Consider the following 22839-nt stretch of genomic DNA (forward strand, 5'->3'; position numbering starts at 1 on the left):
TTTTATCTTTCTGAAATATATTTTTTAAAAAAAGGGTTTATTTTTCTGAGGTTGTATGTTTTCCCATTTGTCATAACAGAGGAAAAAATTGATTCAGTGCCTGCTTCTGTTTAGAACTGCAAATTAAACGCCCCACAACAGAAGCCGTTCAGTTTCTGGTACTGATTAGCAGGTTGGAGTCTCATCTGAGAAGGTGGAGCGATCGCAAGGCTGTACGTCACTGCGGTGATCCGGTGGGAGGAGGCAGGCCGCCCGGGCCCATCAGCCGTCGATCTGGATTTCCTCCTGTGCGCAGGCGATTGGCCGCTCAGTGCATGGTTCTCTTGGGTGTGACTGCGAGCCCTGGTGAGTCACGGTTCAAGCGCACAACTCATACCGAAAGGAAAATGAGGCCAATTTTCACTCTGCTTTTAATTTTGTTTCCAGCTTAGTTCTGTGAAAGTCACAGAGAGCCCCGAATTGCTACGTGCAGCAAAAGGTAACCCAACAGTGCAGAGAAGAGTTGCGACCACCAAGGTGTCAAAAAAAATGTACCTGCATGTCTCTGTACTGGGTCTGTTTGCGATGCAGTCCCTTCTCAAAAATAAAACTTTAGGTGATGTGCAAAGTAGTGGTCATCTCTTGCTGGAGGATGAAAGTTGCTACAAACAGCAAGTTTACAATTAGAAAGTGTACTTGCAAACCTGGATCTGGCTATAGAAATGAAATTTTTGATTATATAGTGTCATTTCCTGATAACTTGGTTCTCTTAGTCTTTTGTTAATCTTTCGAGTGTATTGTATTTGAGTGAGTGTATACAGTAATCTTCTCTATAGTTTCCTATTCCTGCTTTTCTTCTCACTTCTTTGGACAGTAGATGATGTACAACTGACAGCTTTTTCCGGAAACATTTTGCAGGTGTATTTCTCACAGTGCAAAGTAGGACCTTCTAGAAAGCACTTCATAAGGGAGTTCATCTCAGAAATAGTTTCTTATCCGCTTTTCCTCTGAAGAATCTCAGAGCAGCCGAGGCTGGCTGGGCTCTGTGGGTGTACTTGGCTCAACCTATGCTCCAGCAAGGCCACCCAGGGCAAGGCCACATGCCCTGAGCCACGTCAGGATGGCTTTTGGACATCTCCGAGGACAAGAATCCACAGCCTCTACAGGCAGCCTGTGCCAGTGCTCCGGCACACACACAGTACCAGAGTGCTTCCTGGTGTTCAGAGGGAACCTTCTGCATCCAATTTGTGCCCATTGCCTCTTGACCTGGCGCTGGGACCACTGAAAAGAGGCAGACCCCTTCCTCTCTGCACCCGCACCTCAGTTATTTGCATACATTGATGAGACTCCTCTGAGGCTGTCTGTGACTGGGATGAAGTACTGAAGAAGGGCTGAAGAAGGCCCAGCTGCCTAGTCAGTGACTAAGCTGACATAACCATTCATCAAAAACCTCTGATGCCACTTCTGCTACTTTCTAATGTTTACAAAGTTTTCTGAGGCATGCTTTTTGTCAGCCAAATGTGTAAATGTTACAATTAATGACAGTGCTGATCTTGGATTTTTGCTGGGGCTTGGACACTGTCCCATGCAGAGCTTATCTTGCCTCGGAGGTTTTCAAGAGACCCTACAAAAACACCCCAAAAAGTTGGTGAATACTTATTTAGATATACTGGATCATAGTCCAGTATATTCCTTTCTGCCTTGAGCTATTTTTTCAAAATCCAGACTGTACAGATGTGTCTTAGGCTTGAGTACAGTCCTGAAAAGCAGCCTGTATCACCAGTTGCTGATATGTTCTGATGAGTATTTTGTATCTTTCCTGAAAGGAACCCCTATCTCCTGTTTGCAGAGCTCACGCAGGGGCTTCAGTCCCCTGAAAAATACAGTTTGCTTCCACATTGACTGCTCTACCTCTCAGAAAACATTTGGGGGGAGGGATGTACATTGCTCACAGGAGTTGTGTGCTCCAGGGTGGGCTGTACCGGCACGCTGCCTGCTTCTCACCTCCTCCACACAAGAGTGACTTGGAAAATTTGGGATTCTGGTGTTCATGTGGAGTTATGCAAGTCACAGTCAAGCTGTTTAAATCTCCGTGTGCAGCCTCAGCAGAACATGGCAGTGTTTCGTGCTGATAAGATATGAGTCTGCAGATCTGAGTGCTTGTTCACAGGCATTCCTGCCATGTGAGAGCAAGTTCCTGCTGAAGAAAACGTGAATGCCTTACACTCTTAGACAATGTCGCAAATCAGAAATAGTTGCAGTTCCTTCATGCTATTCCCTCTAAGGCAGAACAAATCCTAAGGTTTCAGCTGAATGCTTATGAATCACTAAGTTGGGAAAAAAAAAAAAAAAAGAAAAATGATACCACCTGTCATATTTCATCTGAACTCTCAGAAAATGGGGAAAATGTGCTGAATGAGGCAGTTAGCGACGGTGTTGTACAGGGATTATTACTATATGACAGCTTGAGTTATGATATACTGCACATTCCTTTCTAGCAGAGAAACAGCAGAAACCACACAGCTTATGGAGTGTGAGAAGAAATCTGAACATCATTGTCTAAGTAAGAAAAACATGTAATTTTTTCAGGCAAAGTAGGAGTGAACACAACACAAATATTTTCTGTGAACTTAAAACAGTACGTGCAGAAACCGCGCGTAAATTTGCAGGAGTTAAATGGGGAGACATGAACAAATGGTCCAGGGATGTTTTTAAAAATCCTTCTGGGACAAAGTAATAAATGGAAGAGCAGCATTCAGGATGGCAGAAACAGTGCCTCTCCAGTTAGTAACATAGGCTTTGGGACTGAAGTTTATAGTACAAGACACTGTTAATGAAAGATTACCCAGCTCTAGGGCTGTGTGTTAAATACTGCAAAGAGAGTGAGATGGAATATAGTATACATAAAGTCCTGCCTCTGCTAAGACATTTAACACATGTCTACAGGCAAATGTGTTCATCTGACTGAGATCTGGATGAGCAAGCTTTTAAAAATCTATTGGGCATTTGCACTGCTAAGTTACGTACCAAAAATTACAATTCTATTAAATATAATTTTGTGAAATATGAGGGATTTTTGTTCTCCATCGTTTTCACTTATGTTATTTCAGTACTGCTTGGTGGGACAAATGCTCAATAAAAATCAATAACGACTCATTTTTCTGTCTTTGATAACTACATTTTTTTTCCCCCTGCAGATCTTTATTCAAGGCTTCTAAATCTATCTGTCAAAGTTCATCCAGCTCAGCTAAAACAGAAAACGATATATAAATAAAATACAGTTTGAGGTTGCAGCCATTTTGTCTTACCACTTTGCCCAGGAGAGGTTGCGTGTCATAACTGTGTTTATTGGTATTAGTGGCTGTCTTTCTATCACCAAGTAATGTGTAACTGCCTTTATGTCGCTGGCAGTTGTATTGGTAAGGGCACGATGAGTAAGCTTCACATGTTTCTATTAATACAAAGTTGCCTGTCACTGATAGCAGTGCTGGCTGTTGCATAAAGCAAGAAATACTGTCAGATAACGACTTCTAAATTGCTAGAAGCTTCTCAAATGAGCGCTGTGCCATAAGCTTTGTTCTAAAAGTTCTCTCTTGTACAGTGCCACAGAAGCCTTGTTTCTGTCTGGATGTGAGCAGCCTGCTTGTTTTTTCGTTATTTGCCAATTGCAGTGGAAATGATGCAGCACAAAAAAACTGCTGACTGAACAGCCTGTTGTATTTTCTAGGTACTTTCTGGTTTTGAAATAAAACTAGAGATTATTGCAAGTGCTGCAGTTGTTCAAATTCACCCTCTGCCAAGTTTTCACACCGCTAATGCTTCTAAGAACAGAGAAACCTACCTTAGAAGCTTCTTCCCAAGTTGTATCTTGCTGTTTTCAGTATTAAATTTAGAACAGTGTCTAAATGAAATGTCTCATCTTATTTGCAGTGGTGGCAGTCTTTAAATGACATTGTACCTCTTACGCTTACATAAAGACTCATTCTGAGTGCTGCAGCTCCATGGCAAGCAAAGCACCATCCTGTAAATGAAAAGATCGCATTCTCTTTGCAGGTTTTGCTCTTTGGTGTTCCTTCTGGAGAGCTAAAAGATATAAAATCTGAATCGCAGAAAAAGGAGAGGAAGGAAGCATCACACATCATCCAGCTAATGTATTTTAAACACAGTGTTCTTTTGGAATGGCTTTGGTAGAATCATGAATAACAAAACCGTGCCATCATCAGTTTCCAGGAAATCCTCTTTCCAATAGCTCTCAAGACATCAGCCTTTTTGTGGTGTTCAAACAGCTTCTCTCCTGAGCAAATCGCAAGGATTTTATTTTATTTTAATCCATGCATATTGTTTTAAGTGCATTTATAAATAAATAAATAAATAAAAGGGTTATTAAAACAGGCAACAGGCCATTAGCTGTGTGAAAATTAGCTTGGATTAAACTGAGCTTGTTCAGATGCTGTCAAGGTTTCAAACAGCAATGCAGGACACACAGCCAAATGTGCTAGCTAACTGCTAGAGCCAAGATGTACTTGATTTATTGGCTTGATAACACCATATCAGGGTTTGAAATTGTCCAGCTCTTCTGAGTTCAAAGGGGTTCAAATGAGGAGATTCTGTTTGAGGCTGTTTCTATTTTAAAGGTAGAACGTGGCACTGAGGGACATGGTTAGCAGGCATGGTGGGGGTAGGTTGATGGTTGATCTTAGTGGTCTTTTCTAACCTTAATGATTCAACGATTCTATAGCTGAGCAAATATTATAGGATGCATATATTAAAAATGAAACTTCAACCAAAGGGAAAAAATAGTGGTTAGGTAGATAATGGCCTTGGAAATCCCTATAATGAAAGCATAGAATTTAACCATTGATAAACCACTGGAGCACAATTAGTTAACTGGAAAACAAACCAGAAGTGCTAAGAAAAATTGTCTTGCTGAATTTAATCATCTTGCTTATAGAAACTGTTACAGCATTTGGTGCAATAGGACTCTATTTTTAATGTACTTTCAATATGTAAGATACACTTAGGTAACTACAACACGTGTTTGTTCTACAATTTTACTGGTGCGAGGCAAACAACTATTGTTAAAGCAAGACATTTGTGTTATCAGATAAAAGCATGAAACAAGCTTCTAGGAAAATGGGTTCCAGGTAGGAAAAATGCCTCTGACTATCACACCAAAGCAGGCATGCTAGCAATAAAGAAATAAGCTCCTACTTGGGAGAAGAGTTGCTACTCCTGCTTCAGAGCAGTAAAGTTCAAAAGGGGCTCAGAAGAGCAATGAGGAAAAAGAAACTAACTATTTGTTCGGAGAAGCATGTTAATTTGGAAAGCAGAATTATTCATCAAACAACTAGTACCTCATAACATTAATAATACAACTAGCACATACACCTACATGAATACTAGTATGTGTGCAACTTGTATATTCAAACAACTATGCTCGTACTGTTAGGGAAAAGCTGCCCATCAAGAAAGATAAACTACCTGTTAATGAATTGAGGCAGCTACTATGTTGCTACCAATAAATTCAATTTTTCTAGCAGTTTTGGTATGGGCATCAAATAAACTTTTCTACAGAGAAGGAGAAACTCTTGTAAAAAAAGCATCTGACAGTAGGTTGGGGCAGTTCTAACAAAAATAAATAAAAATGCAATGAAATGGTTGTTGATTGAAGGGAATGAAGAATGGGTTTCTAGCAGAGTGAACAGGTAATGGAGAAGTTCAGCCACAAGACTGCTTGTAACCAGCACTGCCATTTCACATTTCTGCTGTATCCAAAGAGATTGTTTCTTCATACTACTAATGCATGGATAACCTGTAGGCATATTTTTCTGAAATAATTACACAGAAAGCTGAAGTTGGAGCTGAATTCACAGAATTACCACAGCGATAGAGAGGAGACTGCAGGCCCGTCCCAGGCTGTCGGGCTGCAGGCTGCACTGAGGTGGTAGGCATCACTGCCCACTTTTCAGCCCATGAGGTTTCACAGGGAAACAGTCCTGGAGGGTGTTGCAAGGAAACTCCGGGAGACCTATGTAAACTGTCACAAGGTTTACAGTGAATATCTTACTTCCTGATCTCTATTACTCTAATGAGATAGAATAAAAAGTCTATTCTCATACGGAAGTGTCATCAAAACCCTCTTTGGGTCAAAGAGCGCAAGTGAGCAAAGTTCACAAGGTATATTTCCCGTATTTTTTAGCTCAAATCACCAAGTAATTTCTTCCTTCAGCACGTTAAAAAAGCAGTGACCAAAACCACCCGTCTGCTGTCCATCTCCAGGATTTGTCAGGTTTCACATCGGAAACTCTTCAGAGGCAGCATCTCTCTTATTTTTCAGTCATCTCTTATAGACTACAGAAGTAGTAATTATCTTGCACCACTTCAAGGAAGTTTCATGTTCAATCCATAAGTTCTTGAATATAGTTATCCATATCAGCAGCTGTCTCAGGCCGTTGGTAGACTCAGAACATCCTGGGTTGTAAGGGCCCAAAAATCATGGAGTCCAACTCCTGGCTCCACACAGCACCACTCAAAATTCAAGCCCTATATCCTAGAGTATTGTCCAGATGATTCTTGAACTCCAGCAGCTTGGGGGTGATAACAGACAACTGTCCATTCGTCTCCCACACATCTTCATTGCAGTACCACAGTGTTATTTAAAAATGTATATTTTTTAACAGCACAGTTTCTGCCATTTCATGTCTTCTCTTGTTCTCTTACTGAGTTACTTCTCAACTTACTATTGAGTGCCCTACTGGAGGTGCAGGTCTTGAAGCCTTTTTGTCTGCTTCTTTGCCACAAAATGGTGCATGTACAGCCCTGGTAACTAATGCTTTCTCTTTCTGTTTTCTGAAGACCTTTCTGCTTCCTGCCACTGGCAAGGAGTGGAGCAGCTCCTTCAGCTCCACTTTCCCCTATAAAACCTGGAGGTGGCTCAATAAGGAAGGAGTCACACAAAATGGCTGCAATGTACATGGCACACAATAGGGCTTTATGTCAGACCTCTAAATTCAAGAGAGCAATAACTATAGCTGCAGAGACATACCAGAAAGATTTCGAGCTCTCTTTCATGTTTGTTCAGCTCTTACCCATGCCATACCTGCTTCTGTGGGGCTGCCAGAACAGCTTATTTATATGTCTGGTTTCTGAGTGAGTGTTTTCAAATGAAGACCAAAAAAAAAAAAATTAAGTGCTAAGGCTACTCAGAATCTGAGTTTTAGGTACTTTTTACATCCACGTAGCATGACTCAGAGTACCAAGAGTTTCATTCTCAGCAGTATTCCCAGAAGTGTTAAGTGCTGAGAGCCAAGTTTTCAGTGAATGAATGGCTCTTTCATACACACACAAGATGCAGTAAGTAAGAACACTTTTGAGACCCAGCTGGTGGGGCACTGGACCCCAAGGTCCCCATACAGTCTGTGGAAAAGACCGCTGTAGAAGGCACTTACCATTTGGATAGATGCTATTGACTGTGTTCTCAGCATATCAGCAGCCCCACATAACAAACAATTTGAACCACGGCACTTTCTATGTTGTCCAAGGCCCTCTCTCATGTCAGAGGAGATCTTCACACAACCTAAATTTTCTGAGGTGAAGTCTGGCTTGCTGCACTGTAACAATTTTGATTTATTTAAAGAGATATGACATTCAAAAAGTCCTGTCACCCAGTTCCTGACAGTGAAGCTCTGGGAGACTACTGTATGATGCTTATTCAAACATTATTCAGTTTTCAAAACTTGACTTAAACTATATTGCGAGTAATCGAAGTCCACTGAGGACTGGTCTTCTACTTCTAACCTCACCCTGGTTGGTATTGATTCTTGTAACCAAAATGGCATTTATAATTGTATGGCTAATTAAATGGGATTGGTAGTTCTCATTTATTGTTTTTAAATAAGCCCTCAGTGATGCTGCAGTAAGGCTGAGACTATCTGGATACGATGCATTTCGTAAATCCTCTGCTCATTTCAGACAGAGATTAAGTAATCCTCACTCTTGAAATAGGAAAGTGTGTCATCAGACAAAAAGCTCCGATGCTTAAGATCATACTGAAATAGTCATTCTGTTTGTTCAGCTGTACATATTATGGTAAGTCTGAGCTCACTGCCTATCTGCATTATAAAGGCACTCTACTTTAAATCGCTTATCTCTTCTAAGCATATGCTTAAATACTCCTGGATGGAGAGAAAGGAAGAAAGAAGAAAGAAGGAGGGGAATGAAAGGGAAGGGGTGGGAAGGGTAGAAGGAAAAGATTTGGTTTTGATTAATAGTGATTAGTGATGCTAAAACAAATCAGAAAAGTAGCAGTGGGTTCTAACCAGGTTTAAAGACAGAATCTTCTTGCTTCCTAGACCCATTTGTATTTGAAGATGACATCTTCCTCCTTCACAATTCACAGTGACCAAAAGAAGAATATCAATAGCATGGATAGCAAAACAAAAGATGAAATCACAAACAAAAATATCTGTGGTCATTGTACTTCATGTTTGAAGTATGCGTTTGAAGAGGAGAATAATCCATGTGCTGAACAGTAACAAAGATACCGGTTTTCTTGGGTTAAGGAATAAGTTCAGCTAGAAAACAGGTTAGCTTCAATGCAACTAACAGTATGCAAACTTATTTTTTTATGCTTATTATAAAGCTAAATTTGAGCATGCACTCACATGGAGAGCAGAGAACATCCCTTTATCCAGGCACCCATCCAAACACCTCCATCTGAAACAGAAGGAATATAGAGCTTCTCAGAAACAAAGGTGCCACAGCCACAACTCCCAGAAACATTTTTTCTCTATCACACCCAGTCAAGAACAATTTCTAGATGAGTTTTATAGTGCTTTGTAAATATTTGACTTTTTTTTTTTTTTTTCCTCTGTTTGCTTGCTTTTCTTTAAACTCACAGGTCCATATAATGACTCTCTGGAGTCATTCCAATAAGCATTGGCACAGCTGTAGTTGTGCAGTGAGAATGACTGCTGCCGGTGGGTGGGACCTACTCATTTCTTCAAGTTAGGTACACGTTTAAGAGATTGGTTTGGACACTGTGCTCCACAGTAAGTGCTGTGTTGAATCAGGGCCTAAATGTAGTTTGCTGTGTGGGGCCTTCTTGGCCTTGCTGATTACCTACCTGGCAGCCTTTCTTGCTTAGATGAGAACCCCTTCACTTCAGAGCATGTGTTCAGCAATTTAAAGGCTACCTTCTTGTAGTAAAAAATCAGTGATTGTTCTCTTTTGGATAATAATAGAACATGGTAAAACTTTGAATTAACGCTCTCTTGAGCTGAGACTACAGGATTAGGAGATCATCATAAACATCTGAAAACACAGCATGTATGGAGTTATATTGGGAGTTGCACAGCTATCACAAACTACAAATAAAAATGTTGTCTGCTGCCTTTTGTAAAATTCTGCTTACTTTTCCTTTCTTCATGCCTCCTTTTACAATACGATGTAACTAGAGTTTTATTTCTTGCCAGGTTTAGCCAGGTGTGGAAACAGAAACCTCTTTTTCTTAACTAAAGGAGAAATCTGAAACAGTTGTAGCAGCAAAGCAAACTTATTAGCATGCTTTTTCTGCTCTTTTTTCCTTCTGTGAACCCAAATTTTCCATAAAATGTGGTTGTTCAAATGAACCATGGGCTGCGCAGGAGCCACCAAACTCACGGCTTGCAAAACAATCCTCATATTCCAGCACAACCACTTTAGGTCACTGAAACTTGACCTGTGGCTGGAACGTTGCCCGTGCATTAGGGCTCACTTCCGAAGTCTGGCACTTGGGATGTTCACATTGCTTATCCTGAATAAAGAAAGAAAAATAAGAAGACAATATTGCATTTTCTTTCTTTCTTTCTTTCTTTCTTTCTTTCTTTCTTTCTTTCTTTCTTTCTTTCTTTCTTTCTTTCTTTCTTTCTTTCTTTCTTTCTTTCTTTCTTTCTTTCTTTCTTTCTTTCTTTCTTTCTTTTTTTAATGTGTAACTCATGAAAACAATGCTGTATGAGATTTAATTCACCAACAGGAGGAATAGTGAGTCATCATACTGTAGTCTTTCTTAAAGTCCATATCATTCTTAATTTTTCTGCTATTATATAAATACCTTTTGCCTAAAAAGTCTGCAATCGATTTGTACTGGATAGTACTTGGTAAAGTTCTTTGGGTCAGATTTCCAGGCAGGAATCCACACAGATCAATAAATCCAGCTGAAGTCAACAGAACTATTTTGGACACACATGACATGTAAGTATTGTGAACTCTCTCTTCTCTAGAATGCCAGAACTCATTCAGCTCTGGAGTTTATGTTAGCTGCTGTCCAAGGCTTTGCTAAAAACTGTATCCTCATGTAAGAGTTCATAGTATGTAAAAAAATATTGGATATCTCTCTTCGATAGCTTCATGGAGCTGTGATTAGATAGTGAGAAATTGGTATCCTCTCCTAAACTAGACAAAGAATTAGTAGTTGTAACTACTTTAAAAAAATAATCAAAATTCCACTCGGATAAATATAATTACATACTGATAGCATTTACTCGGACGTCAGTATCCGCCTCTCAGTGACATTGGTAGATGCGACGATACCCACTAGAGGGAGCTCACACAGTCACATTGCCTTCTACAGATTTACGAGATGTTTTTTGTAAGGTCATAAATAGATTTTTTAATACATTTTAATGAACGGCTGGATGTAAATGAGTTTAGCTGAGAACTTTTACCACAGATTTTTTCTTTCTATTAAGAATACTCCTTTTCGGAAATTATTTCACAGTTTGTGTATTCCTTTTCAATAGTAAATCAATCTTATCTAGCTCTTACTGTGTTCGGAGTGATGTATCCAATGACTCAGGATGCAGTTGCAAGTGCTCAACAGTTTTGCATATCACTTTCAAGTCCTACACTCAGGAAATGTGGAATCCAGCAACAGAACAAGGGGCAATGGGCACAAATAGAGCAAGTTCCATTTGAACACGAGGAAAAACTTTTATACTGTGAGGGTGACAAAGCACTGGAACAGGCTGCCCAGAGAGCCCGTGGAGTCTCCTTCTCTTACAATATTCAAGACCTGTATAAATGCTTTCCTGTGCGACCTGCTGTAGGGAACTGCTTTAGTAGGCGTTGGACTCAATGGTCTCCAGAGGCACCATCCAACCTCTATGATTCTGTGATTCTCATTCTCCTTGGCCTGCTGATAGTTATAGAATCAGAGAATATCCCGAGCTGGAAGGGATTGACGAGGATCTCCACGTCCAATTCTGTCTCCATTCATGATCACCCCAAATCAAACCCTACATCTGACAGTGTTGTCCAAATGCTCCTTGAGCTCCATCACTGGTGGCCGTGCCCACAGCCCCGTGCATCCCGTTCCCCGCCCACCGCGCTGTGCTGCAGCCCCTTTCCCTGACCCCCAGCCGCCCTCCCCTGACGCAGCTCCATGCCGTTCCCTCGGGCCCTGTCGCTGTCACACAGAGCAGAGCTCAGCGCTGCCCCTCCGCTCCCTGTGAGGAGCTGCAGCCGCCATCAGGGCTCCCCTCAGCTCCTCTGCTCTGCGCTGAGCACAGCGAGGGGCCTCAGCCGCTCCTCGTACATCTTTGTCCTCCAGACCCTTCACCAGGAAGTATTCCACAGGGAGGTTTTATTTTGCATGTGAGCAGCAGCTTTTCTGATCAGACACACAACAAAGGACTGAGCTTCCCAAATATGCTGAATAAAGAATTAAAGACTATTCCAAGTTGGAAGGGAGCTGTAAGGATCATCGAGTATAACTTGTGGCTCCACAAAGGACCACCAAAAAATTACATTCAGGACTGTATTGCTATGAATATGTCCGAACGCGCCTGCCTTCTGTGAATATGACCACTTCCTTAGTATTGTCTGTACTGACATTTTATCAGTGAATCTCCGTGCTGACATGAACGCAGAAGGATTTGAGCAGAAGGAAGCTGAAGCTTTCAGCAGCTAACATTTGCAAAGGATGACTCTGCTGCTCTGCTGGCTGCTGTTAGCAGCTCTCAGGGGCAGACACCTCCAGCCAGCCCCACGCAGCGGGGTGGCTGACAGGCACACGCCAGAGGAACAGCTGGGAGCCCACTGTGGGGAGAGGGCTGAGGAGGAGGGCTGTGCGCTGGCAGGGAAGTCACAAGGCAGGAGTAGGAGGCTTTCCCTTCCAGAACATCGTGTCACTGTCCCTTCACATGGGTCACTGGGGGTCTAGTTAATACAACCAACATACTGCACTTATGTGGTGGTAGCAGTAAAAGCCAACTAGTGGGGATGCATTTATTTCAGTGCCAAAGAGCTCTACTTTCAGAGTAGTTTTTATTATACATAGGCCGTAATCTGTAATTTAATTATTTTTAATGCAAATATAGTCACTAGCATAGATACATCTACACCAGCAGAATAGAGCCATATATCAGTGCTGGTTATTCTTCTTTGTGTATGAGAATGCTCTGCAAAACTATAAGCTTCTTTACCCCAGGTTGCTCTGTTCATATTAAGCATGTGAGACAGAAACAGTACAAGAAAGATGCAGAGCTCGTGCAATGAGTCCAGAGGGCCACTAAGATGATCAGTAGGCTGGAGCACCTCTCCTATGAAGAAAGGTTGAGGGAACTTATCTAGGGTTGCATCTAGGGAGGAATAATTGCATGCACAGGTTGGGGGATGAGCTGCTGGGGAGGAGCTCTGCAGAGAGGAACCTGGGTGTCCTGGTGGACGACAGGTTGGCCATGAGCCAGCAGTGTGCCCTTGTGGCCAAAAAGGCCAATGGCATCCTGGGGTGCATTAAAAGAGCGTGGCCAGCAGGTCGTAGGAGGTGATCCTCCCCCTCTACTCTGCCCTGGTGAGGCCTCATCTGCAGTACTGCGTCCAGTTCTGGGCTCCCCAGTACAAAAAGGACAGGGATCTCTTGGAAAGAGTCCAGCGGAGGGCCACAAAGATGGTGAAGGGCCTGGAGCATCTCTCCTATGAGGAAAGGCTGAGTGAACTGGGTCTGTTCAGCCTTGAGAAAAGAAGACTGAGAGGGGACCTGATCCAGGTCTATAAGTATCTAAGGTGTGGGGGGCAGAGTGGAGAGGCCGGACTCTTTTCAGTGGTGAGTGGAGACAGGACAAGGGGAAACGGCCGGAAACTGCAGCATAGGAAGTTCTGCACAAATGTGCAAAGGAACTTCTTTACAGTGAGGTGACGGAGCACTGGAACAGGCTGCCCAGGGAGGTGGTGGAGTCTCCTTCTCTGGAGATGTTCAGGACCTGCCTGGATGCCGACCTGTGCGACCTGCTATAGGGAACCTGCTTTGGCAGGGGGTTGGACTCGATGATCTCTGGAGGTCCCTTCCAACCCCTACGATTCTGTGATTCTGTGATTCTGGGCTTGTTTAGCTTGGAGAAGGCTCCAGGGAGACCTCATTGTGGCCTTCCAATACTTTAAGGAAGTGTATAAACAGGAGGGGGAACAGCTGTTTAATAGAGTGGACAGCGATAGGACAAGAGAGAAATGGTTTTAAACTGAGACAGGGGAGGTTTAGGTTAGATGTTAGGAGGAAGTTTTTCACACAGAGGTGGTGAGGCACTGGAACAGGTTGCCCAAGGAGGCTGTGGATGCCCCATCCCTGCAGGCATTCAAGGCCAGGCTGGATGTGGCTCTGGGCAGCCTGGTCTGCTGGTTGGCGACCCTGCACACAGCAGGGGGTTGAAACTGGATGATCATTGTGGTCCTTTTCAACCCAGGCCATTCTGTGACTCTATGAACATTCCCATAATGTAAATATTTGGAAATCAATATTTCAGTGTAAAATATCCCAGTATAAAACCTTTAAGAGAAGCTTTTTAATTTTGGGCTGAGAATAACCGTCTGTACACCCCTCCAATGTCAGCCATAAAAAGCAAGCAAACCAGCAGTCATAGCATACAGCTCACTCACCAGTTCCCCTTCTCGCAGCTCTCATATCCCTGTGCTCACCCTAGCCATCCAAAGCTCGGTCTTGCATCTGTCCATGCATTTGTTACATCAGCACACACATCCTTATTTCATTTCCCTAATTTATCTATTAAAATTTAACGCACAATTCATTCAAATAACTAAATCCACAGATACTCATTCTCATATTTTCCTAAATAGTTCAGAGAAGGACAAAGCACCTCAAAGCTGGCAGCTGCAAGCTGACTGAGCACTTTGCTGCCATGCAGCCATGCCCTAGTACTCAGTCATAGTGTTCCACAACCTGAACCTTTGGGAGACATGTGAAGAACAAGTGATCATCAGACCATGTCATGACATCACCAGTCAACTGGATCTGCACTCCGGACTATTGCTCTGTTCTCCAGAAGGGGTAAGGATGCATGGGCTGAGAATGAGGGAACTGAAGGAACTGAGGTTTAGAAGGGGGAACTGATGGTGGTCACACAGAAATGCCGAATGACTCATGCTAAAGCCCTTGCTTGCTACAGCTTAAACCACTGGACTGTTCAGTCTAGAAAGCCTGGGTTGAGGTATTTTGTGAATGATTGCAGTCTTTTATTCATATGGGTGTGACTAACACATGATACACCTTTTAAGGAATGCTGAAGAATCTATTCCAAGAAGGTAGGCTTTCTTTCATTTTAAATGTTAATTAAACAGCTTTTTGTTCATCTGAAGCATCATCTCCAAATCAAGGCATCCAAGAGAAGAAACAGTGAAGACTGCCCATCCAACTTTACCCTGCTTCCATTCTCTCCCTCTCCTTGCAGGATAGGCAACTGAGGGCAGCTTTTTGGTACCTGGTATTCTCCTCCTCATTCTGAAACAGCTCCAGGGCTCCCTTATTACACACCTTTTGGTGCCACTTGAAGACACGCAAGAGTATCTGTATGGATTTTCCAAGGATATTCATAGAATTATAGAATCATTTGAGTCGAAAGGGATCCTTAGAAGCCACCTGATCCAACTCCCCTGCAATGAACAGGCATTATCTACAGCTAGATAAGATTGCTCAGAGCCCTATCCAGCCTGACCTTCAGTGTCTCCAGGGGCTGGGCATTCACCACATCTCAGCTCACCGTGTTCACCACTGCATTATCCATGGGTCTCCCACATTACTTTTTCTACACTGAAAGATGCATTAATTTTCTTAGTATGTGCTCCCATCCCTTTTCTCATATAGAACTGAGGCACACAGACTAGAACACAAAATGGCCATTAATACAGCCTGTTTGGAGATACACAGAGTATCGCAGACTGGGGCATTTAGCTTCAGAGAACACTTCAAGAGTTGAAAGTCCAACTTTCGTGAGTATTAATGCTCACTGAGTTGGGAAATTGGAGCCACAGTGCGTTCTGCCAACCTTCCTCATAGTCATGCTGGCCAGAATCAGCACTCCTCCTGCTATGCTTAAGCCTGAAGCAAAATTTCTCTCCCCGAGACCTTCTTCTTTAGTCAGTGCCTATTTTGCATTCTCCTCCACGAGAAGAGTAGCAAGGCTTCTCCCACCAGCAGCCCCCCTGGCCCTTCCGGTGCTGTCATCCTGAGCATCAAGCAAGTGCAGAATGTTAGGTGGGGGAAAATGAGCTCTGTGTCATGGTCACAAGGGCCTCGGTGGCAACAAAGCTTTTTAGACAAGGGAGATGACACATTTCCGAAGATGATTAATCCACAGAAGCCACCAGAATAGAGATAACCTCGGAAAGAGGAACATTAAAATAGAGAAAAAAACATGCTGCCAAACCCAAACCTGCTGCAGGTTCTTATCTTCCAGACTTTTCACATGTGAAAGTACCCTGGGATCTGGCTGCTATGAGTCATATCCTTGCTAACTGGAATACTTAAATTAAGCTTGTTCAGCACTTTTTACGATGGAAGGAAGTTAGTAAAAATAGGAAATGGACAGCATAGGTCTTGTTCCTTTAAACCCATTTACTTCTTTCTTAAGTGGTCTGAAGCAAACCTTTGTCATTGTTTGTCATTGTAGTTGCATGTTTATTTTTGCTAATATTTGCCAAATAATAACAAGGAATACACTTTCCCTGTGTAACAGACTCTATCTGCACAGTTTTATATGTTTAGAAACTCCTGCTGAGCCCTTTTCATGTCTTTCCTTGCCCCTTTCCTTTGAAAATTCCACTCGTCTACTCTCTTTGAATCACATTGTGCGACCTGCTGTAGGGAACCTGCTTTAGCAGGGAATGGGACTCGATAGTCTCCAGACATCCCTTCCAACCCCTATGATTCTGTGATATTGTGATCCCAGATTCCACAGCATCCAGTGCTCAGAACGGAATCCTGAAGCCTGCACAAGGTATGTTAGCCATCAGAATGGCTTTTCCAGCATTCCCAAGTTTGACATCCCAAGTGCTTTTTATTCATTACCGTATTTTTTTTTCTCTCCAGTGTTCACAACGCAGAGTGCAAACTGGGTCCTCAAGTAACAGTGGGCTCAGAAAGAGGAACAGAATCATAGAATCTCTTGGGTTGGAAGGGACCCATAAGGACCATCGAGTCCATCTCCTGACTGTACACAAGGCCACCCAAAATTCAAACTCTGTGTCTGAGTCCTTCTATGAAAACCTATGTATGTCCAAACGTGTCTTGAACTCCAGCAGGCTTGTGGCCTTGACCACTGCACAGTGTTTTACTGCTCATAAAGCAGTCCGACAGCAAACAGGCACATGTGATTGCTTATCACCCTTTACGTCTCCACTGGGGTGGGGTGATAGAACAAGTGCTGTGCACATACACTGCCCTGGCATCCCAGATGGAGAAGTGGGCACAAGGCTGCACCCCGTGATCTCATGCTCTCCTGTTGCAATGTGAGGCACTGGCAGCAAAGCAGGGCCTGCCTCCACTCTTTGCCATGGGGAACGCTGAGGTGAAGAGGCAGCTCATGCTCCAGCCTCTGCTGTCAGAGTCACTGGGGTGCCAAAGGACTTCCCTAGGAAACGTTCAGATGAACCTAAAACCTAAGAACTTACTGATAATAGTCACACTTAAAGGCAAAAATCTGAAGTTTTCAATTACTAAGACATTTTAGAACTGATGACAAATCAAGTTTGTATTGAATTCCAACCTCATGAAGATGTAACAAGACGAATTAACAATTCCAGCTAAAAATACAGGGAGGTTTAATAATGTTCAGAACATTAAATGGTTTTTCCATATTTGGTTTTAATGAAAAAAATACTGTATGAATAGAAATGGAAGTATAACAAAGAATTTCAATTGAATTAGGAAAATACAGGGATAAATAGAGCAAGTAAAACAAGCATTTTAATTCCAGGTTATTTGTGTATCATGGAACTCTTGCCTGTACTTATAGCTACTTACGTTTCCAAACAGACCAGAAGATGAGAACAAAATACCCTCACGATACGCTTACTGACATGTTCTCAGTTACAACTATGATGGTAGCATTCATATATTAACTTTTCATTTCTCAGATGGCAAAGAGCACAATAAAAAAGACTCTCAGGTCATTTACGTTTGGGGAAGGAAAGCCTGATCTCATCTGTTCCTCTGTTACTGTTGTCACTACTCTCACTTCATAATTAGTAACTGGGTTAATTCAATTTTAATGTACAACTTATCTGATTTTATACAACAGTGTGAAGCTGACATGGGGTAATAAAGTCTAGTTTTTACCCATGAGGAGATCCGTTTTAAGATAACTTCCAAACACTTTAGGCATGAGGAATATAATTTTAAAAATCTTCACCAAACTAAAATTAACATACGTGTATTCCATATATTAACATTGTCCCTGCTGTATGCCTTAGTATGGTCCAAATTCCCAACACAGAGACTATTTATATCATTTTCTAGTGTGTCCATATCTTCTTAAATTGGAAGAAATATGTTTAGAAAAGAAACCTGATCTACTAGAACATATAATGGGGATAGATTAACTTCAATTATGTTACTTGAAATAAAATATCCATTATATAATGGATGAAATATCCATTATATTAAGCTACTGGCTGGCAAGCATTAAATCAAATATAGACTTCTACATATTCTGTATCTGTAGTGAAGTATTATAACATATTAAACAGACCTTTATTTTAAAATCTCTTTCCAACACAGGATCAATCCTGTATTAACTGCCTGACATAAGCTAGTTGCGAGTTATGAGGATCCCTGCCTTTTTTGGTACTGTATTCTGAGCTTTTCCAGTTGTTCTACACACTGTGTCTGGGCCAGCTTCAGTGTTCGGTTCTCCTCTGTCAGTTCTGCATACTCCTTGGCCAGCTGAGCAGCATCCATGCTTTCTTTTTCCACTTGTTCCAGTCTGGCAATCAGCTCTTTTCTGGCAATAACATTAAAAAGAAATTCACAAAGATTAAAAATGGCAGCAAGCAAAACACGTATTGTCATGGGTTAGGAGAAAGCTGGAGTACACCTTGTTGATGTGAAATACACAGCTAGAATACATATCTGCTACAGATGCTCTTTTGCCTTTAAAAGATGAATTCTGTGATAGGTTTGTTTTCCTGAGGTCAAACCTGCAAAATGCTGAGGACCTTTAAGTAAATATCTCTACCTTCAGTAAGAGTTCACTGTGCAGCCGTATGGGGAGGACCAACATCCTAGAGACTGAATGCTAATATGCTGCCTGTGTAAGAAGAGCAGCAATTTATTTTTCTCTCCCATACCAAATATATTTGAAAGCCATCAAGGTTTTCTAATGTTGTTGTTGTCCAGTTGCTTATCCAGTTGGTATATTCTGTGAAGCACGCCTGGTTTTGTTTTCTATGCTACCAAGAAAAAGGATTCTAGAGCACACTAGGCACACATCTGAACTAAACAAATTGCTTCTTTTCAGTTTTTATACTCAGACCTTACTTCTGCTGCTGAAGCATGGTCACCAACTGCAAACCTGACCCCTCCTGGCCTTTTTGAGTGCAGACACCCAAGAATTCAAGCTGTTGCTCCATCCCAGTTGGAGTCACCTTGTGCCCTGTGTTCCCAGATTTGGCCAGAAGTCACAGGCTACTGTAGACCATCAGCTGAAATTCCCTCCAGAGGAGTTAAGATAGCGGAGGCCTTAAAACAAAACACGCTGAGCGCATATGGGATATCTAATCGCACTCCACTTAGTTACCCAGCAGACTAGTCTGACCTCTGTTTTATTTCCCTTTGAGTCAAATCATTTTTCATCTCTGCTACAAGAAGTCTCTTTTAAAGGGTTCTTGGCTCTTTTGATCACTCTATCTCAGTGATTAGTTAATCTTTTAACTCTTTGGAGCCCTCTGACTTTCTCAGTCACGTCAAAACAATGGTTGTAGGTCATCTGCTGGAAGACGTAATGCCTTCAAAGCAGATTGCTTTTTCTGCAGTCTTTGAAGGAGTCCCCCGGCAAGCTGAACCAGTGCTTTCATGCAGGAAATTCTTACAGATTAGTGATTCCGCTTCCATAGGTCAGAGCATTCACAAAAAGATAACATTTCAGTATTTGCTGATTGCTTGCATTACTTACACCTGCAAAACCACAGTTTCTAGCAGTGAGATTTTAAGCACCTGGGTTTTCAAACAATTGTCCTATCTGGCCTTCTTTTAAGATTAATTTAATCTTTCTTTACTGCAGCTTTGAGAGATAGCATTGTTTAGCCAAGGATTTGCTGGCTGTTTACAGCCGCAGTTACTGCAGTTCAACGAGTTGTAAGAGAGCCGTGGCAGACCCATTTCTCAAAAAAATGATTCCCATACAAAAAAGAAATAGGGAAGAGATAGCAGGCTTTACAGCACTTTAAATCACCCCCAAGATGCAGTATGTGGAAGCCCTCCTGTAGCTATGTTTCAGCTTTGTTTTAGACCACTGGTGTGATGCACAGGTGCTGCAGTGGCACAGGCTGCCCAGGGAGGTGGTGCAGTCACCGTCCCTGAGGTGTTCAGGAGCCGTGTGGATGTGGCACTGAGGGACGTGGGCAGTGGGCGTGGGGGGGTGGGCTGGTGGTTGGACTGGGGGATCTGAGAGGTCTTTTCCAATCTTTAGTAGAATTCTGTTAACATTTGGCATAATGGAGTTGTAAAAATTTTAAAACCAGCAAAGCCATTAACAGATTAATTTGTCATTGTTTAGGCTGTGCTACATCTACTGCTCTTCGATATAGGCTACATGAACTGATCATGCCAGACAGTTTGATATTCCAGTTCCTGTTAATGGGGCCACTGAACACGCAAAAAAATGCAGGTAAGATTTAGAGAGTAAGAAATGTATTGAATGCAGTGAAATTTTACTAGCTTAATCACTTCAGCCCCTTCAGCTTCCACTGGAAGATTTTTGTCTCTTAGAGCCAAAAGAGAGCTTTAGCAATACTTTCTTGCAATTATTCTACTGGCGCAGTGCTGGGCGGAAGGATTACATGACTCTTTTTCACACTACAGACTGCTGGATGAGGAGTCTTCTAAACCAATTAATTTGGAATAATTATTTTCTCACTCTTTATGAGGTTCTTAAATGCAGGGGCAGTGAACACACTTGTAAGTAATCAGCATAGTAAGAGCAGATAAACCTTTTCCATGGGAAATTTTAGCACTTGTGAAAGAAAGGTACTGCCTACCCTATTTGGACTTGAGCCAGAGGCGGCACAGGCAGACAGCGTACAAACTCAGACAGCTCTATTAATGAATGCCAGTCCTGATTTGATAAGGCTGCTTGCAAGCATGGTTTTCATGCTGCTATCTAATGAAACTCAAGTAGCATAGATTTTTTAATTATTATTATTATTTTTTTTTTTTTCAGAGACTTAGCTTTGCTGTTGAAGAAAGCAAAAATGAGTTAAGATCAAAGTAAACTCATTTCTGCAGTCCAGACTCTAGGACCTCCCTTCCTTGCCCTGAGGTAGTAAAATTGCCCTCTTCTGAGTCAGCAGAACCTACTTATTCCCTTCCCATCAGGATCAACACCTGTTTACAGGGTAGGGTGATGTTTCAGGCAAATACTACCAGCCTGCCACAGAGATCTAAAATTAGAATACCAGGGAATTGCTAAATGTTATGAATGGTGTGGTTTACGAAGCTTACAAAGGATGAGGACAGTAACTAACATTTGCTTCTGATCTAATCCAGAATTTGAACTTAGCCCTCAGAGGTTAAAGAACACCATACTAAGCTCTTGCACCATCTAGCCTTTGTTATGGATGACTAATAAATAGATTTATCATTGTGTAACCAGTCTTTGCTGTTAATGGTTACCCCATGTTTAAATATTAACAGCACTTATAAGGTATTTTCTAAAATGGTGTTGAGGTACTTAAATTTTTGAGACAATCTGTAACATGCACTTTAAGTGCTCTTTTCTGGGGAGGGGTTAAGGTGAGAAAGAAAGACCAGTGTGATTTGCATCATAAACCAATAAACCATAATCAATAACAGAAAAGAAAACGAAAGGAGAAAGAAAAGAAGAAAAGAAAATCAGCAGGATCTTAGGGAAAGTGTTACTTTAGTCCTGATATTAATGACTTTGCCCATGAAAAGATCAGAATTACTTTATAGTAATATTCACAATGAATAAATACCAAAAAAAAGGGACAGATGAAGCAGATATACTTGTCTCCAGATAAATCTATTGGCAGACAGATAAACCAGACTCAAAGAAAACTGCTTCCACAGTGCAAAGACACAGGCTTGTCTCCCTGCAGTTCTGAACAAGGTATTCAGGATCACGCATGTGGTACAATGCACGTCTTCCTAGCTGACGTGTTCTGGTGGCCATAAGGTCATTTACTTTTCCCATATTTGACACAGCTTTCACGTCAGGAGGAATCACGACACCCCCGTATGATAACTGCTGACTGGGAAGACTAACCTTGCATGTTTAAAGTCCAGTAACTAATTTTTAAACTGTGAGACAGCCTGTTTTAATGTTAATAAACAGGCTGTAATAAAGCTATTTCTCCAATACCAGCAGATAAAAGATACGTATTTCTTACTACAACAGGGGAAGTTGTGGTTTCTCTTTGTACTTGAAAAGCTTTAATTTCTACTGATTTGGCAAGTTAACAAGATGTGTGTAAAAAATCAAGTCTGGAATGAAAAAAAATAGTAAGATAAAAGGTTGTTTTTATGCCATAACATCAGTCTTTTTCTGCAATATCTGGAAGTCTGAAGAGGACTTTTCTTAACAGCACAGGGAAAGTCACACCAAAAAGTGTGCCTGGAGGAGGCACTTGAATTTGAGACCTTAGAAATACTCCAAGGTCACAGTAACACATTAAAGCACATAGAAGGCTCGCACAAAATTCAGTGGACATCTCCACTGCGTGTCTAATGTAACGTGCAAAGGAAGGAAAAACCATCATAACCATGGCAAAGAAGAAGAGTGAACCTAAACCAGGTGGTGGTCGAGTGATATTTTCTGGACAGTTATATTAGAATTGTCTGGGAGAGGAAAAAGAGAAAAGCAGCCAGAGCTAAGAATATAAGGTATAGCTAGCAACCATGGCAACTCTAATATTTAACTACATAATCCAGGGTCATTATCTAGTAATAGCAATATAACAAGTGCTCAAAATAACCAGCTATCCCATCCCTTTCACCCAAACTTAGATACCCAAAAACATCTGTTATGGAAATACATGTGTGTTTCTGGAACATAAATTAAATAACATTCTGTGACCTAAATGTGGTGTGTTCTCACTTCCCCACCCTTTTCTTTCTTTTTGATCATGTCTCCCATTCCAGACTGATTTTGTCCCTCCTACTTCGTATTGTTGGCATAAAAGGGAAGAGTCTGAGTCAAGACTGCAAACAGAGCTATGATGAATTATGTTAGCAAAGCAAATCTATTTAATATTCCCTTCAATTATTTCAATTTCTTGCTTCCTTTTGTCTTTTTCCTTACCTCAGTCTACCTTCTCATTGCTTTGCCCTCTGATTTTTCCATTTTTGAACCTGAAACC

At 41.7% G+C, this 22839-nt stretch overlaps 1 protein-coding gene across 5 annotated transcripts in view; it reads right to left on the reverse strand.

Annotated features, from left to right (window-relative positions):
- Window positions 1–17464: 17464 nt before the first annotated feature.
- The window catches only part of MAP3K7CL (MAP3K7 C-terminal like), a 34400-nt gene continuing 29025 nt past the window's right edge, over window positions 17465–22839 (reverse strand). For all 5 annotated transcript variants that reach the window (XM_052674090.1, XM_052674089.1, XM_052674092.1 and 2 more), the window contains one exon: window positions 17465–18245. In XM_052674090.1, the coding sequence (XP_052530050.1) occupies window positions 18065–18245 (181 nt within the window). In that variant the 3' untranslated portion in view covers window positions 17465–18064. The remainder of the gene's footprint in view (window positions 18246–22839) is intronic.

Source organism: Tympanuchus pallidicinctus, unplaced genomic scaffold (genome assembly GCF_026119805.1).
Source record: "Tympanuchus pallidicinctus isolate F22 unplaced genomic scaffold, pur_lepc_1.0 scaffold14, whole genome shotgun sequence".
NCBI lineage: Eukaryota > Metazoa > Chordata > Aves > Galliformes > Phasianidae > Tympanuchus > Tympanuchus pallidicinctus.